Source organism: Triturus cristatus, chromosome 3_2, assembly GCF_964204655.1.
Source record: "Triturus cristatus chromosome 3_2, aTriCri1.1, whole genome shotgun sequence".
Classification (NCBI taxonomy): Eukaryota; Metazoa; Chordata; class Amphibia; order Caudata; family Salamandridae; genus Triturus; species Triturus cristatus.
The window spans coordinates 111,215,311-111,233,800 of record NC_140584.1 but is presented as its reverse complement, the minus strand read 5'-3'; the positions used below and the strand labels follow the sequence as shown (position 1 = coordinate 111,233,800).

The window sequence follows — 18,490 nt, the reverse complement described above, 5'->3', positions numbered from 1 at the left end:
GTCATTGACAGAGAAGAGTCCAAGATGAACCCCAGGTTGCGTGCGTAGTTGGTGGGTGTCGGCGCAGTTCCCTGCGAGGCTGGCCACCAGCAGTCGTCCTAGGCAGAAGAGGTGGAGCCGAGGATGAGGACCTCCGTCTTGTCCTTCAACCCTGCGTAGAAGTTGGTTTTGGCGGTGGCGGGGCGGGTATATGAGTGACACAGACATCACTTGCGGCGTGGATGATGCCGCCGACGTCACGTGGAGCCGACTGACGCCATCTACTGGCACGCAAGGGTATTGCTCCAGCAAAAGTTTCAGGATCCATCCGGACGCCTGGGTTAGTCTAAGGTAAGGAATCTGTGACTAGATTATGTCTCTACCAGATAAGGTATCACCTAAGGTAAGTAACTTGTCCAACAGCTAGGGCTTTAGATTTGGCTTCCCTATCAAAGCAATTCTTCAGGTTTCATTTTGGCAGACCGCAATAGCAGCTGGTCAGCAATTTCTTAATGGTTGTATAAAGTGTGGCTCAGGGAAAAGTTGTTGGGAATAAGGCTCTTGCTTTGCAGTTTCCACCAATCCAGGAGCAAATTCTCTTAATTTTCAAGATGTTTTGTACATCCAAAACCTGTAGATGGTTGTGCAGCATAGTAACTTCTGGGATGGCATAAGATTATTTCATTGCAATGGCTCTTGAAGATCATAATGAAAGGGTGTAGTCTATTGTTTGTGAAGAAACTGACATTTGTACCCCCTGCCACCTTCTTATACCCTATGTCAATTATTAATTGGGGTGATGGTAGTCCAATACAAGTAATAAAGTCACCAACTTGTTAGGTCCAACACAAGGTTCCATAACTTTAAACCTCAGTTCAACTCCTGACACGGAGCACACAAGCTTACCTTAAAGAAAATGTGTAAAAAAAAAAAAATACAACTCCCTCATTACAAATCCCACACCTATGTATAAAAATAGAGATAAATGTAATCAACAGAATGAAAAACAAAAACCCATTAGTGAAACCAAAATGATTTATTTTATATTTTAGAGAAAAAGTGCCAAGAAAAAGCAAACCGCTTCTAGAAAGCACTCTTTGTGTGTGACAGGGACCAAGGGGCAATTTCAGGCCAACCACAGTGGAGCTCTGATCGAATATGACAAGCTGGTTTGTCCCGGTTGAAGATTCTACTTTCTGACTTAGTCTCTGAAATGGGAGTTAAAGTCCTCCAGCAGGCAATGCAGCAGGCTATATCTGGCAAAGTCCCTTCCAAATATTATAAGCGTTGAGTGGGTTCCCACTAAATCCATTGATCTTGATGGGAACTGCTCAGAGCGGGTGAAAGTCAAATTTTGCACCCATAGAAGTCCTCTTGTTGGCAGGATTCTTTTTGTGCCTTCGCCGATTCAAATGTTTACCTTTGTATTTCTCTTTTAGGGAGCTCCGATACTGCCATAATGGCAAAGAATAAGCTTGTATTCTGGAAGATTCCACTGAAGTATTATAGGTTTGTGGCGAGAGTCTCCTCACCTGAATTTTCTGGTGGAAAAAACTCTGAGCAGGACCAAAAGAATTTGCTTGCCCAGTGAGGTTTCACCTTGGGTGGATTGACTAAGGTGGTTGGTCTTGGTCCACCGGAGGTCTAGAATTTTTTTAAGTCAGAATTTATCAGAGATTTCACAGCAAGTCCTTCTGGACAACATTAAGGCCTTCAAGACCTCAGGTGAAGCACTTTTGGGTCAGCCTCTTGTTATGGTAGTTTTTTCATTAAGACATCTGTTGCATTTTGTTGTCTTTGACGACTTCTTGTTCAGATCTTACTCCATTCTCTTTAACACTTGGAGTTCGAGGCATATGAGCTGCAGATTACACACTTTTGCATAGATCGCAATCTGGTGTTGGGCCCGGATGTTTGCAGTTTGTTTTTCCTCTTGGAAAGTCTTTGGAAGTCACGAGGTCGGTGACTCCTCCCTTGGTTCGTATTGCGCATGGGCTTCGGCTCCATCCTCAGATTGTTTTTTTCCGCCATCGGGCTCGGATGTAATACTTCGCGCTCCGGTTCCGAACATTCCAGTTCGTCGATCGAAGCGGAATCCTCGCTCTCCGCGGTATTGTTTAGATACTGATCTCCTCAATCACCTTCTTCTTCGACACACCTTCGATTCCAGTCATCGACGGCGGCCTTCGGGCCTATCCAGGCTCCGGTCCCGGCTGATGGAAAGAACTCCATTCAAGAAGTGCCCTCGATGTCGGTCCAAATTCCCCCACACCGATCTTCATGAGGTGTGCAGCCTCTGCCTCTCCCCTGAACACGAGGCTCGAGACTGTCCCGCCTGCAAGTCTTTTAGATCCAAAAAGACTATTGGAGATCGACGGGCCAGACGGAAAATGGCGCACTCCTTGACTTCCGTTCCAGTCGACATCTTCGGGGACGACGTCGAAGCTCCGGGACAACAGCACACCGAAGAGGACCTAGTCAGTGCTTCAGAAGCCGACGACTCGGATGTGGAGGACATCACCCCGGCGCAGAGGGTCGTGAGTAAAATACCCCCTCCCACACCCACGCCGACACCCAAAAAGGCTTCGGTCACGCCTTCGCCTCCGGGCCTAGGCAAGACCAAAGACACTGCTTCGAACACCCCACCTTCGGGCCCGGTGAATAAGCCAAGTAAGCCTTCCGGCGGCTCGGGCTCGAGCCAGCCTGCCAGTGGTGCCGAAAAACACCCTTCGGCACCGAAGAAGAGATCGGCCTCTACCTCGACACCGAGCCCCGTACCAAAGCCCTCGGTGTCCAAACCCAGCCTCTCGGTGCCGACCAAACATCATAAGGCCCTCGACACCGACACTCCCGCGCCGAAGCCTGTCTCGGCACCGAACAAAAAATCGGAAGTTCCAAAAAAGCATGGCACAGACAAGCCTAAAAAGCCATCGGCCCCGAAAACGTCGGTGCCGACCGAACAACCAGTGTCGCAAGAACTTTTTACACCGGATCCTTTGCAAAAGACACTTACCAAGGATCCAAAAACTGGACATTTGGCACTGTCTTCTAAAAAGAGACATTTGGACGAACCAGCTCCAGCTCCACCTCCAAAGAGGAAGGACTGTGCTACCTCCCCTTTCAGAGTGCCTTCCCCACCTCCTCCACCCTCTCCACCTCCGCCCCCTACACCTTCTCCACCCCTGCCTCATCGCTCTCCGACCCCGTCTCCAGACCATGATGATCAGGGGGACCCATACTACGACCCAGCAGATGTGCCACAAGACCCCACCCCTACAGGATCCCCAGAACCCTGGGATGATTATAATAATCCAGACATTCCAGATGTCCCACAAGATGACCTTTATCCATCCAGGCCATCTCCACCAGAAGACTCACTAGGTTTTCACCACCTACTTCAGAGGGCGGCACATTATCACGAGGTAGAGCTACACACTGACCCAGTAGAGGAAGATTTCCTTCTAGACACCTTTGATAATGCACATAGGTCTACTGCTATACTACCTATGCTCAAAGGGGTAATAAAACATGCGCCAGAGGTTTTTAAAGACCCAGTTAGGGCTAGGGTCCTAAACCCACGCATAGAGAAAAAGTATAAAGCCGCCCCCACAGATCCTGCATACATCAAAGGACCAGCGCCACTGGATTCCCGAGTGGTATCCACTGCAAGGAAAAGATTTAATTCCCAGGCATCAGGCGAAGCACCACCGCCTGACAAAGAGTCAAAGCTCTGGACGCGTCAGGAAAACGCACTGCGTCCCAGGCATGGTGTATCGCCAACACTCAAGCGCCATTGGCCAGATACGACCGAGCGCATTATGATGAACTAGAAACCATCATGCACAATCTCCCAGAAAAATATAAAAATAGGGCCAATGAATTAATTCAAGAGGGTAAAACCATAACTAATACCTCTATACGCTGTGCCTTGGACGCAGCAGACACAGCCTCCAGGGCCATTAACACTAGTGTCCTCCTCCGTCGACACGCTTGGCTGAGAGTTTCAGGCTTTAAACCTGAGGTACAAGCCTCCATATTAAACCATCCATTTGATCAGGAACATTTATTTGGTCCAAAGATAGATGAGGCCCTCGAGAAGATGAAGAAAGACACAGATACGGCGAAATCTATGGGAGCCCTACAGTCACACCCTCCTTTCGCCGCTCCTTTCGCCGCTCTTCCTTTCGGGGCACGGGCAGAGTCTGCTCCTCAGATAGCGCGTCCACGTCCTACAAATCCCCTCCTCAGTCCACCTTCACAAAAGGTTATCAAAGAGGCAGATATAGAGGCAATAACAATAAAGGCAGAGGCAAAACAAATACCGCCCGCTCTGCCACACCGCCTACCCAATGACTTTCCCCTGCTTCCTCCAGACCATCCCACTCCGGTCGGGGGCAGACTACAAAATTTCCTTCACGTCTGGGAGTCCATCACATCAGACAAATGGGTGACCCAAATTATTCGTTCAGGGTACTGCCTAGAACTCACATCTACCCCCCCCCCCCCCCCAACATTCCACCCAGGCAACGCCCAATGTCACAAGAACATTCCACGTTACTAAAACAGGAGGTAATCTCCCTCCTACAAAAACACGCAATAGAACAGGTCCCCCACGATCAGCAAAATGTAGGGGTCTACTCCCTATATTTTCTGATACCAAAAAGAGACGAGACTTTACGACCTATCTTAGATCTACGGCCTCTAAACACATACATACATTCGGACCATTTTCACATGGTAACACTTCAGCAGGTACTTCCGCTCCTCTCCCAGAACGACTTTCTCACCACACTGGACTTGAGACGCTTACTTTCACATTCCGGTACACCATGCCCACAGAAAGTACCTCAGATTCGTAGTGGACGGGCAACACTACCAGTTCAAAGTGCTCCCATTTGGGGTCACAACAGCACCACGGGTATTCACCAAGTGCCTAGCGGTAGTGGCGGCACATCTCAGAAGACAGCACATTCACGTCTTCCCGTATCTGGACGACTGGCTGATAAAAGCCGCGTCCTACAACCAATGTGTACACCACACCGCCACTACAATCCAACTACTTCACCAACTAGGCTTCACGGTGAACCACCAAAAGTCCCAGCTAACACCATCCCACATAAAGCAATACCTCGGTGCCACCATAGACACCTCAAAAGCCATAGCCTACCGCAATCCGGCCAGGATTGCAAGCATTCAGGCTTTGCGTCAAAAATTCATACTTCAACACTCTCTCTCAGCAAGAGTGTTTATGCAACTGATAGGGATGATGGCCTCTTGCATTTTCATAGTGCCTCATGCAAGACTCCAGATGCGTCCACTCCAAGAGTGCTTAGCGCGCCAATGGAACCAGGCCCTGGGGCAACTGACAGATCTGGTGTTGGTAGACGGTCGCACCCATCGCTCTCTGCAGTGGTGCAACACCACAAATCTTTCCAGAGGTCGACCGTTACTGGACCCGGTTCCACAAATAATCCTGACAACAGACACATCGCTCTCCGGCTGGGGAGCTCATCTACTACACCTCCCAGTGCAGGGCACATGGACAGCCCCAACAAAAGTTACTCCACATCAATCATTTGGAGTTACTGGCAATCTTTCTAGCCCTAAAATCCTTTCACACACAGATTTTAGGCAAGGCAGTCCTTATCCGCACAGACAACATGACCGCCATGTACTACATCCAAAAACAAGGCGGCACACACTCTCCACAGCTCTCTCAACTAGCACAGAGCATATGGAGATGGGCAATTCCACACAAAATCTTTCCCCTAGCCCAGCATGTCCCAGGAGTCCAAAACACCATGGCAGATCTGCTCAGCAGACAGACGCAGCAGATCCACGAGTGGGAACTTCACCCGCAGGTTCTTCACCTGTTCTTTCAGATGTGGGGGCATCCACAGATAGACCTATTCGCCACCCACGAAAACAAAAAATGCCCAAGGTTCGCCGCCAGATACCCACACCCATTGTCCAAAGGCAATGCGATATGGATGAACTGGTCAGGCAAATTTGCATACGCCTTTCCACCTCTCCCACTAATTCCATTAGTGGTGCGAAAGCTACAACAGCACCCCCTCACACTCATTCTAGTAGCTCCAACATGGGCCAGACAACCGTGGTACACCACGCTGCTGGAACTCTCAGTAGTGCCACACCAAAAATTACACCTCTCACCATGCCTCCTAACCCAGAACCATGGAGAGATCGGACACCCGGACCCAGCTCAGCTCAACCTTGCGATCTGGCTCCTGAGATCCTAGAATTCGGATACCTTAACCTTCCCCCGACCGTATGAACGTTATCAGAGAGGCTAGACGCCCTACCACTAGAGCCTGCTACGCTGCCAAGTGGAAAAGATTTGTTGTTTATTGCCATAACAACACAATCAACCCTCTAGACGCATCCATACAGCACATCATATGCTACTTACTACATCTACAAAGATGTAACCTAGCATATACATCCATTCGGCTACACCTCGCAGCAATTGCCGCTTACCTACAAAACAGACAGCACCTATCACTTTTCAGAGTGCCTACCATTAAAGCCTTCATGGAAGGCCTAAAACAAATAATTCCCCCCAGAGTGCCACCCTCACCTGTGTGGAACTTAAATATAGTGCTCACAAGGCTAATGGGACCGCCTTTCGAACCTTTGCATAAATGCGAACTGCAATTCCTCACCTGGAAAACAGCTTTCCTTGTAGCCATCCCCTCCCTTAGAAGGGTCAGTGAAATACAAGCACTTACTATACAAGAACCTTTTCTCCAAATGCACCCGAACAAGGTTGTCCTCCGTACCAACCCAAAATTCCTACCCAAAGTCATCTCACACTTTCATCTAAACCAATCGGTAGAATTACCGTTTTTTTTCTCGCAACCTCAAACTGTTGCAGAAAGGGCTCTACACACACTGGATGTTAAAAGGGCCTTGCTTTACTATATCCAGAGAACAAAACCTTTCAGAAAGACAAAGCAACTGTTTGTCTCTTTCTCACCACCTCATAAAGGCAACCCCATCTCTAAATCAGGGATAGCTAGGTGGATTGTAAAATGCATACAGATTTGCTACCACAAAGCAAAACGCACGCTATCTGTTCCCACTAAAGCCCACTCTACAAGAAAGATAGGGACTTCTATGGCTTGTCTAGGGAATATCCCATTAGATGATATCTGCAAAGCAGCTACATTGTCAACACCGCACACTTTCACTAAATGTAGGAGAGTGGAATCTGACTAATGGTTGCCCCCAACTTTTTGCCTGGTATTTAAGTGGTTTTTGACTAGTCTGGCTGGGATCCTGCTATCCAGGACCCCAGCCTATCTGCTTTCTCCCTAAAACTGTTGTGAGTACTCTAGGTACAAACATAATTGGATGCTGGGCATGCCCTACCAGTCCCTTGTAGATGGTACCCTAGGTACCCAGGGCATGGGTCCCCCAGTAGGCCTACCAGGGCTGCAGCACTTATTGTGCCACCCTGGGACAGCCACCCAAACTGACACCACCAGGCCACTACTGTAGCCTAGGTAAGGTGGTGCTAGCACCCCTTACAGGGATGTAGGTACCCTATGTCCCATACCATTACAACACATATACTCTCATAGGTCACCCCTATGGCAGGCCCTGGTAATCCTGCAGGGCTGGGTGCTGAGGTATGTGTGAGGGGGGACCCCTACCTGAGTAGGACCTCTCTGCAACCTTCGTAAAACCGTTACTGGGTTGTTTGTAGTGTAGCCATACCATATACTCTAAACCGCATTATAAGTGAATCGCGCCATCGCGATAACTTGAGAATGGCTACACAGAACCATATCGTGTTTGGTGTCAAACATGAAGGAATCATACCCCCAGTCCAGCCATGGGCATGGGGGCACGATTCCCCCTGGCTAGGAGGGTGATATGGGAAAAGCGGTAGAATTTAGACACCAATTTAAAAGTGCACATGTACCACAAAATGGCTACTGTCCGCCACCTACACGACTCTGGCTGGCTGTTGCTGGGGAAAACCTCAGCCTCGCCAGCTGGACAATAGGGCTCCTGTGGCAGGGAGGTGCCAGCACCTCCCCAGACAGGATAATGTGGATTGGAACAGGGTGGGTGCACCAAATGTCCTTTCAGAGTTGCACGTAGGCAGCTGCAGAGCCCCAATTCTGCATACACCGCCTGGAACCGGTTCAGGGGCATCCTGCCCCTCGCCCAGGCGGGAAACACACAAAGGGGAGTGGGTGTAGCCACCCTTTCCCGCCTCTACTCTGATTGGTAGGCTCTATTTTGGACCATCCCCTAATCTTGGGGATATATAGGAATAACTTTGCCCTAGAGCCTTAGATTCGTCCAGAACTTCACAGAACTGACCTTCGACGAGCTGCTGCCCAGCTGACTGAAGAAATCTCCCTTGGGATAAAGGAGTTATCCCCCTGCTTGGCAGGCACCTAAAAGACTGCAAGATACCCGGTTGGAACTTCGCTGCTCTCACGAACTTCGACGCCTTCCATCAACCTTGAGGTGGGTCTCCAGTGCATCCCAGAGTCCTGTGAGTGTGCCCAGCAAGCCTGAGCACCCCGGACCACGTGGGTGCCGAGATCCCTGCATACCCCGAGACCCCGGCCACCTCTTGCATAGCACCCGACCCCGACCAGTGGGGAAGTGGTGCTTTGGCCCATTTCTGAGCCAACCTTCCAGCAGCATCCGTGCCAAAGTTCAGCTCCCTAGCCCGCTCCGGTGGCCCGTGGGAGCCCTTTTACGCACTCCATTTTGCTGCCCTCCGCGGTCCCTTGTCTCTCGACTTGTGGGCCCTGACGGAGGAAAACCTATCTTTCCAAGAGTTCCGCTGGTTGCTCCAGGCCTGCTCTACGCTCCCTGCAAAAGAGAGCACCCTCAGACCTCGTGGGTCTGCACCAGCAGCTACTTTGTTCATCTTGCGTGGGTTGCGGTTGCCAATGCTTAGTGGATCCAATCGGGACACTAACACCGCAGCGACCCTCAGCCGACGTGGGACAGTCGCCCTCCAGAAGCTGGCCTTCCTTGAAGCCTCCCGGAGCCCGTGACTGCAGAGCCCAGCTGTACCTTCTACACCTGAAGCACCCGACTTCCACGAGCTCCTTGCTGTGAGCTCCCTGGTCACTTTGCTGTGACCCAGACTCTGTCCCCTCTGCTTTCAGGTTCATCTTTATCTTCTCTTCAACTTTACTCTTCACGACTTCAACGACGCTTTCAGCTAGCAGCAGTTTGGACTACTTTTCCATAGAAAATCATCCCGCGACCCGACACCAGAATCGACCTATGCACCCGGCTTCCCTGGGGCAGGTAACAGTGGTACTTCGGTACTCCAGTGGTGGTGGGCTCTCCAAAGCCTTAAGTCTCAAGCCTTAACTTTGTACTGTTGCTAGAAGTGTCCTTAAACTTTAAATATTCAACCGCGACATTCTCCATAGGCTAACATTGCGATCCCGATAGCAGCCCTTTGCACTGCACGCGTCTCCCGTGGGTCCCCTTCCTCTTAACTGTGGGTGGATTCTGAAGGGGCAAGCGATCCTGAATGCCCTAGGCATTGCCTGTAGAATTGTCGTGGTTCTTATACCACTATTTTAGTATATGGTTTGGTCCCCCCCTGGGGCCCATTGATTTCTGTGCTATTTATTTTGTTTAGAAATGCTTGTTTGAATTGTAACTTTGCCACTAGCCACATAAAGTGACGGGGGGATTCTGTCTAGAATAAATACATATATTTTATATATATACCTGTGTGGGCTACTCTTTCATTTGGTTATTCAAGAGGTTATTATGGTAAAACAATAAGCTTAACACTCCTTCAAGACTTAGCCTGAAGGCTGCTCTCCACAGCTACCACTAGGATAGCTTTCTTTAAAGGTTGTCTTAAACCTATCATCAATAGGAGTCGAATTGGACTGGTGCAAGGTGTCCCTATAACTAGGAACAGCATATGCCAGGCCAACTTCTCACACTAAACATTACTGTGTAGATGTGCAAACCAAGCAACAAGCTAGTGTGGGCCAGGCTGTACTAAAAACACTATTTCAAACCACTGCAGCAGATACCGTTGGTCGCCGCTAAGGTTGGGAACTGCTATATAGTCTATGCAAAAGTGTGTAATCTGCAGCTCATATGCCTCGAACGGAATATGCTACTTACCAGTATGCATCTGTTCTTGGCATGTAGAGCTGCAGATCTACACACGCCCATCCGCCTCCCCGGCTACCTGTATCTGTTCCAGTCTATCTTATTTAGATACAACACACATGGGTTTCTTCACTGTTATTACTACGCTCCATCTTTCCCTGTTGGCGAAAAACAATCTGAGGATGGAGCCGAAGCCCATGCGCAATACGAACCAAGGAAGGAGTCACCGACCTCGTGACTTCCAAAGATTTTCCAAGAGGAAAAACAAACTGCAAACATCCGGGCCCAACACCAGATGGCGATCTATGCAAAAGTGTGTAGATCTGCAGCTCTACATGCCAAGAACAGATGCATACTGGTAAGTAGCATATTCCTTATGTCATTAATTATGTCAAATGAGATGTCATCAGGGAAGTTATAAACAATGTCATAGAGCATGTCATGAGTGACATAATATATGAGGTCCTAAGCAGTGCATGGTGGGGGCGCAGGTTATAGTTTGCTCTGCTAACTATAACTGGTGAATTGTGTTTTTTTTGTTGTTGTTCAAAACGTTAATGCCACTGACATTGTTGCCTAGCTATTATGTTACTTTAACCTTTGTTTTTTTCCATTGTTTCTAAAGCTGTTTTTGTTAAAAAATAAATCATCTTTTTATCACACCTAACTATAACGTTACTTTAACCTTTGTTTTTTTTCAGTGTATTTCTAGTTTTTAACATAAAGTAATAATTTATTACCATACCTAAAGCCAACCCCCGCAGCGTGCGGCCATGGTCCTGCAACAAACCCCTCATAGGCAGCCAACCCCATGCTGCACACAACTTTTTGCACAGTGTGGGGTTAGCCACAGGGCATGTCTTGCAGCCATGCCCTGCTTTCAACTCCCTCGCAGGCAGCCATCCCCAAGCTGGGCAGTGGGGGATTTGCCATGGCTTAGCATCCCGCCATACCCTGAGGCTAAATCCCCAGCAGGCTGCCAAACCCACACCACACACAGTCTTTAGTGTGCACCACATAGGGTTTGAAAGCATAGGGTTAGCACAGTGCCATCCAGGTCGAGCTAGAAAGGGCCAAAACCTTTTGGCATTTTTACAGCAAAGTCTTTAAGGATAGGATTAGCGAGTGCCATCTGTGCCGGGCTGTAAAGTTACCACTCCAGGCACAGTATTACAGATAATATGGCAGAAAGCTTTACCTTGGTCCAGAAAGAATGCTTTTTGTGATTTCCTTTCAGTAGCTTTTGAGCAATTAATGCTCAAAAACTTTGTATATATCGGTGGTGGAGGATCCGTGGTGTCGAAGAGTCTCATGATGAGATCTGATTGGTTGCCACCACATCAACACCAATGTGGCATTAGCCATCTTAGGACGCGGGCCCAGCCCCAAGTCCTAAGAAAAACATACAAAAACGACATAAGGGGACAGGGTAAGGACACACTAAACCCTAGGCTGGGTGGGGGCTTCCCTTGCGTTGCCAAAAATACCCTGGGTGTAGACAGGGGAGCTGGCGGAGCTATGGGGGCCCTGGGCCTCCCCTCATCCAGTCCCGATGAGTGACCAGCTGTAGGGTCCCCAAGGTGAACACCAGGGCACCCGACTTAATTTAAAAAAAAGAACAAAAGGGTGCGGTTGCTCCTGCAGGAGCAGTTGGCTCTGTGGCTTCTCCTGCAACCCTGAATTCGAATAATGGGCTGGGGTGCCCTGGGTGTGCACTCGTTAATAAAACCAAAATGGCTGCTCCTATGTGACTCAAAACATTGTAGGTGGTCGTGGGGCCCCCGCAGACCTCTGCAAAAAAAAAGGGGTGGTCCAGGTGGGACCGGCGCACACAGGATTGTTTTAAAAAAAAGTCAAAAAGAGAATATTAAATAAGTGGCTACAGCCGCTTACTTTATTATTTACTGATTCGTTAATGAGCGCCCCATAATGCCCTGCGAAGGCTATTTACATATATATTTTTTGATGATGTCCCAAGAAGAGGCATGGGCATCACCAATTTTTTTTTTAATGTTGGGTGGGGGAGGGGAGTTTCAAAGAGTTCTGCAGTCCCCCAGAAACATTAGAAAAAAAGTCTCCTGGGTCATTGAAACCATAACCCCAGGAGAACTTACCATTTGTTTAAAGCTCTTCCCAAACTTGAGCTTTTGCTGTAGAGCTGAGAGCGCAGTGCCCTCCAGCATAACCCTGTTAATTAGAAGTATGTTAATCTATGAAACATACTGGTGCTTTAGGGTCACAGGTAGGTAACATATTTTTTATTTAATTATTCCCCTTACATGATGATTGCAGGTTGATGTCTAGGGATAGTTTGTATATGTTTCCATCTTTGAATTTTGCACTTTCTGAAAGTACACTGCAGCATCTGTTTGATCACCAGAATCTCTAAATTGTCTTTAAGCAATACTGTTCTTAAAGAATTTCCTCTGCAGTCCGTTCCATTCAAATGTCTCTCTTTTAATTTATAATTTTGAAAATGTTCTTATCTAAAGAATGCCAGAAGACAGTGAACAGTGTGAAAGTCTCATTCCAATGCACAGTGTTTCTCAGGAGAGTGGAACCAGTGGCTGTTGATAGGATGTGGGTATGTTACTTGTTTATCATTTTTGATTTTCAATTATGCTTGTGACAAAATGTTCTTAATTATTTGTTAACAATAAAAAGTTTAAATATTTCTGTTAACATATTCTTTATGTGGTAATGAATAGTCTAATTTATATATTATAATTGCATATTGAAATCAAATTTCTCTAGACTCGCTTTGGATTGACACAGACACATTTACTGTTTTCAGTTCTCCACTTATTAGATGACTTACATCCATGAATGACTTCAAATCATATGACCCGAACAAAAAGCTTTTTAGCTGATTGCCGCTCAGTTCATTTTGTGAGTGACCGTTAATCACTTTTAAAGACTGTGGCCTGCTTACTTTCCCATGTACTTATACACATGCGCTAATCACAACATTTTATGGACAGTAGCGGAAATGTTAAAGCTGCATAAAATATGTTAAGCTGGGCATTTTTGTCAGTGGTATTCAAATGTAAATTGCTGTGTGAATCCATGCATTTTTGTGAATCCAAAACCGTCTATTGGGGCAAAAGAAGTGCGAAAACTGCACACAATAATTTATTTGGACTGGTGTAAGATAACAAAATTCTCAGGCATTTCATGCATTAGCTCAATTTGATGGATGCCGGAAGCCAATCAGAATTTCCCCAACCACATGGCGCTATTCCAATTATTTGAAATTGCCAATGTCTTAGATTCCGGTCGCCAGAATGGTTCAATCTCAGCAGCCTAAATGACCCCAGAAAGCAATTTGTGGTGCAATGAGTTCTGGGCAACACAAGCAGTGTCCCTATTTCGCTACGCAAGTGAATGAAAACAATTGGTGGACTTCATATGATTAGTCCTTCTGCAAATAATATTTTGCTATCCTAGTATTAAGGCAAAATATGTATGTATAATTACAACTCCTCCCTCACATTCATCTCCACATCCCTCTGATCTTGGTTATTTTTTTCTATTTCTGGAAAACCCAAAGGGGTGAGCAACACTCTTGCATTTTGCTTCTCTCACAAAGAATGATACAGTCAATCAATCAATCAATCAAAGGCATTTATAACGCGCACTACTCACCCGGAGGGTCTCAAGGCGCTTGGGGGGGGGGGGGGGGGGGTCCGCTACTGCTCGAACAGCCAGGTCTTGAGCTTCTTCCTGAAGAAGAGGTGGTCTTGGGTCAGGCGTAGGTCGGGAGGGAGGGAGTTCCAGGTCTTGGCGGCCAGGTGGGAGAAGGACCTTCCTCCTGTTGTCGCTCTTCGGATGCGGGGGACGGCGGCGAGGGCGTGACTGGTCGATCGGAGATGGCGTTTGGGAGCGTAGAAGTTGAGGCGGCTGTTGAGGTAACTCGGGCCTTGGTTGTGTAGGGCTTTGTGTGCGTGGGTGAGGAGCCGGAAGGTAATTCTCTTGTTGACCGGGAGCCAGTGCAGGTCTCTCAGGTGTCTGGAGATGTGGCTGTGTCTGGGGATGTCGAGGATGAGTCTCGCTGAGGCGTTCTGGATCCGCTGGAGTCTCTTCTGGAGCTTGGCGGTGGTTCCGGCGTAAAGGGCGTTGCCGTAGTCCAGACGGCTGGTGACGAGGGCCTGGGTGACAGTCTTCCTGATCTCGGTGGGGATCCACCGGAAGATCTTACGTAGCATGCGCAGGATGTTGAAACAAGACGAGGAGACGGCGTTGACTTGTCTGGTCATGGAGAGGGAGGAGTCCAGGATGAAGCCCAGGTTGCGTGCGTGGTCTGTCGGTTTGGGTGCGGTGCCCAGGGCGGCACCGCACCCAAACCGACAATACAATACCCAAAATACAGCACTTCAAGCATTCCTTTGCTATTCTCTACCTTTTTCCGCAGCATTCAGTTCATTCTACAAATGTTTAGCTGAATGAGAATGACTATTGTTCACATAGCCAAAACCTACACAATGCCTCAGCAGGCAGACCCCACCTTACAATATGTTTTAACACCAGTGGGTTTGCAGCTAAAATTTGGGGTTCCACTCTGAGCCTGTTTCTTAACAACAACAAAAAACAAGGCTTTATACACAGCAAAGACTGGATGGTACCAAAGAACATCAGCAGCTTCTGCAAGGCTTCATAGTCACCTTCCTGGTCATATGAAAATATCTCCTAGGTTGTGGCTGATGGAAAATATACCATTTAGATTTTGTCCATAATGTTATACAAACTTGAAGCAATCAGATAATTTGTGGATACTCAATCTAGCTCTTTCTTAAGATCATGATATAGAAACCTGCTTGGTGTGACAGTGTTTCAATTGTAAAGTGACTATCCATGGTAGTCTTTATCATAGGTGGTCTCCCTGCGCTGCCATTGAGTTAAAAGAATAAGATGACGTAGAGTAATGAACCTGGACATTTTTCAGGCAATCAGGGGTCCATTCAGGAATTTGTAATGACAGCACAGCAAAACCACACAGGTACAGAGACTTTACCTAGAGTAACCCAATGAGCAACACCTATAAGTGTGGGTCGCTCAGAATGCTTTCTATACCCTAGTGAGACTCAGTAGAGTCACTTGAAGTTTAGAGTGTGGTCACTTGAGGTGACCAAAAGCCTACCACAAGATCCTACATCACTCCCTCATTAGGTGTCATTGAGTTTCAACACCAAAATTATCTGAACCCCAAAAATAGTCTAAGGAAGACATTTAAGATCCCTTGACTCTGTCATTCCCGAACACATCAGATATTTAGGATTCAAGACCCAATAATGTATAAAGACCCTGAAAGAGGACCACAGAAGGATGTCTTCAAGCCCACAGACTCAGACCATTTTACCTGTCCCTCATCACAACGTTTACCAACTTCTAGTAAGACTTGGACCAAATTGCAAATAACATTTGAGGAGTATATTTCATCCGTTATGCCAATATCACATTCCTAAACATGCAGTAACCCCCCTTGAGCCAGACAGACCTGCTCCTGCCCCATATGTTCTTGCACCAGAGCACACAGTACTGTTTTTTCCATCTATGTGACCACATGCAGAAACATGTTAAGAGGAGGACGAGGAACAATCATGTGAAGACTTTGTCCCATGTTCTGAAGCAGCATGGAACAAATTATGAATGCAATCAGATAATAAGGAACCTTTAAAGCATCAGTTCCAAAAAACTGCAGACTATGCGGCTGTAGTTTTATAGGCAGCTTGACAACATGGAATTGCTATGCCTGTAGAACAAGCATAGGGTTTCCTAATTTAAATGCTATCCAAATATAATATGAGAGAACAGTACACTATTTTCCCCATCTTGAAACACTTCGCATAAATTGTTTAAAGTCCTGCAAAAACATGGTGTAGAACACCTAGGTCCTGATTACAAGTTGGACTGATTTAGGTGAAGACCTAGCAGGTGTCCAGAATTAAGGATTCCGGTCGGTATCTCTGCATCTAATTTCACCTATTAAAAGGTAATCCTCGCGCTATGGCAAATGGGATGGTAGTTTTTTTCCAGGTCCATTAAAGTATGCTATTCCCTTTTCTCTAGGTGCCTCTGAGGTGGAAAATGTGAGCGGGTGGAGGCTGCTGAAAGGGGGTTGGGAGGGTGGCAGGTGACAGAGTTGGCTGTGAGCCAGCAGGGGAAGAGTTACTTGCTCCTTTGTGCCATAGGGGGATGTCCAATCAACCTTGATTGACACGCTCTTTGATGGTCGTCCTCTTTTTGGCAGCAAGGCAGACTCGGCGCTGGAGCCCTTTAAAGATTCTAGAGTTGCGGCCAGATCTTTGGGCCTTACTGCACCTTCTCGAGCACTCTAGTCTGCTTTTCGCCCCTTTCGTGGCTACGGAAGGAGTGCCCAACCACTTTCGGCCCAGTCTAGCCACCGGTTCACAAAAGCTGCCCAGCCTCTGTGTGGCCCCGGACATGGGACCCAACAACCCAGCGGGTCTGGGAGTCAGCGGGTGTGCCAGTCAACCCTCCCTCCCCCTGCAGCAGCCTCGAAACCTTCCTAGTCCCATGTTTCAGGCCCATTATAGGCCAGTTGGAGTCAGGATTCGCCATCACCTCCTTCACTGGCAATCCATCACGTCGGACAGGTGGGTTTTGCAAATTGTCCAAAGGGGCTACTCCCTCCTCTTCAAGACTACTCCTCCCTCCATGCCACCGTCTTTCGACCGCATATCAGAGGATCATTTGGCGCTTCTGCGCCTGGAAGTCTTAGCTGTCTTGGCCAAGGGAGCTACTGAGAGAGTCCCTACACCAGAAGTAGGTCTCGGTTGCTATTCCCACTACTTTCTGGTGCCCAAGAAAGACAAAGGCCTGTGTTCTATTCTAGACCTCAGGGCCCTCAACCGCTTCAAGTTCAAGATGCTTACGTTGGCTCAGGTCCTGTCTGCCCTCGACCCCGTAGACTGGATGGTGGCATTGGACTTGCAGAATACTTATTTCCATATTCCGTCTTGCCAGCCCACAGACGCTATCTACGGTTCACAGTGGGTCAAGAGCATTTTCAGTTCACTGTGCTCCCCTTTGGCCTTACCAGTGCCCCTCCGGTGTTCACAAAGGTGATGGCGGTGGTCGCAGCTCATCTGCGCAGACCAGTCTTTTCCTATTTGGACGACTGGCTGTTGAAGGCGGGCTCCCCCCAGGCTGTCATCTTCCACCTCCAGACTACAGCAGACCTCCTGCACTCGCTGGGGTTCACTATAAACGTGCCAAAGTCACATCTGCCTCTCTCTCAGGTGCTCCCTTTCATTGGAGCTGTCTGGACACAGTGCAGTTTCGGGCCTATCTTCCCGAGCAGCGAGAACAGGATAGTCGGGCTATGATACCGATGTTTCAGCCTCTATCCCCTATTTCGATGAGAATGACTCTGAGGCTTCTGGGCCTCATGGCCTCCTGCATCTTGCTAGTGGAACATGCCACATGGCATATGCCGGCTCTGCAGTAGGACCTGAAGTTCCAGTGGGCGCTGCATCAGGCGAATCTTAAGACTACCTTCAGATCTCAGATGTAACTGCTCAACAACTGCTGTGGTGGCTAGCGAACCAAGATTAGGTCAGCGGCAGTGCCCTCTCCCTTCCCCAACCAAATCTAACGGTGGTGACAGATGCGTCACTGCTGGGATGGGGCTGGCATCTGGGAGAGGGGGAGATCAGAGGCGTCTGGTCTCCTTTGGAGTCTAGGCTACAAATCAACCTGTTGGAGCTCCAGGCGATCTGAGTGCCACTGAAGGCATTCTTTCCCTCTCTCAAAGGGAAAGTGGTGCAGGTGTTCAGACATCACCTCTGCCATGTGGTACTGCAACACACAGGGCAGGGTGGGATTGTGGACAGTTTGTCAGGAGGCTCTCCGCCTCAGGACATGGCTGGAACATTAGGGCATGACCCTGGTGGTTCAACACCTGGTGGGTTCTCTGAATGTCAGGGTGGACGAACTAGCCGTCAGTGCTTGGTCGATCACGAATGGCGTCTTCACTTGGAGGCGGTGCAACGTCTCTTTCAGCAGTGGGGAGAGCCTTAGTTAGATCTGTTCGCCACCGAAGAGAAGGCGTAATGTCAGCAGTTTTGTGTGTTGGAGGTTCTAAGGTGGTACTCGCTCAGCGTCGCTTTTCGTCGTGAGTGGAACTGCGGCTTCCTGTATGCCTTTCCGCCTGTACCACTTGTGCCTGAGTACGCAAGAAGATCAAGCGTGACCGGGCCCATGTTATTCTTGTGGCTCCGGACTGGACACGAAGATTCTGGTAACCCGCGCTCCCGAGCATGGCCTTTGATCCTCCGATTCGACTACCCCTTCACAGGAGGACTTCTGTTGCAGCAACAGGGGACGGTTCTCCACCTGAACCTGTCCAGTC

At 48.3% G+C, this 18,490-nt stretch overlaps 1 protein-coding gene across 3 annotated transcripts in view; it reads left to right on the top strand.

Annotated features, from left to right (window-relative positions):
- The window catches only part of SLC35F5 (solute carrier family 35 member F5), a 405,130-nt gene that overhangs the window by 366,235 nt on the left and 20,405 nt on the right, over window positions 1-18,490 (top strand). For 2 of the 3 annotated variants that reach the window (XM_085647333.1, XM_085647334.1), the window contains exon 17: window positions 12,612-12,703. In XM_085647333.1, coding sequence (XP_085503459.1) covers window positions 12,612-12,693 — 82 coding nt within the window. In that variant the 3' untranslated portion in view covers window positions 12,694-12,703. The remainder of the gene's footprint in view (window positions 1-12,611; window positions 12,704-18,490) is intronic. The other variant, XM_085647335.1, reaches the window with a different exon arrangement.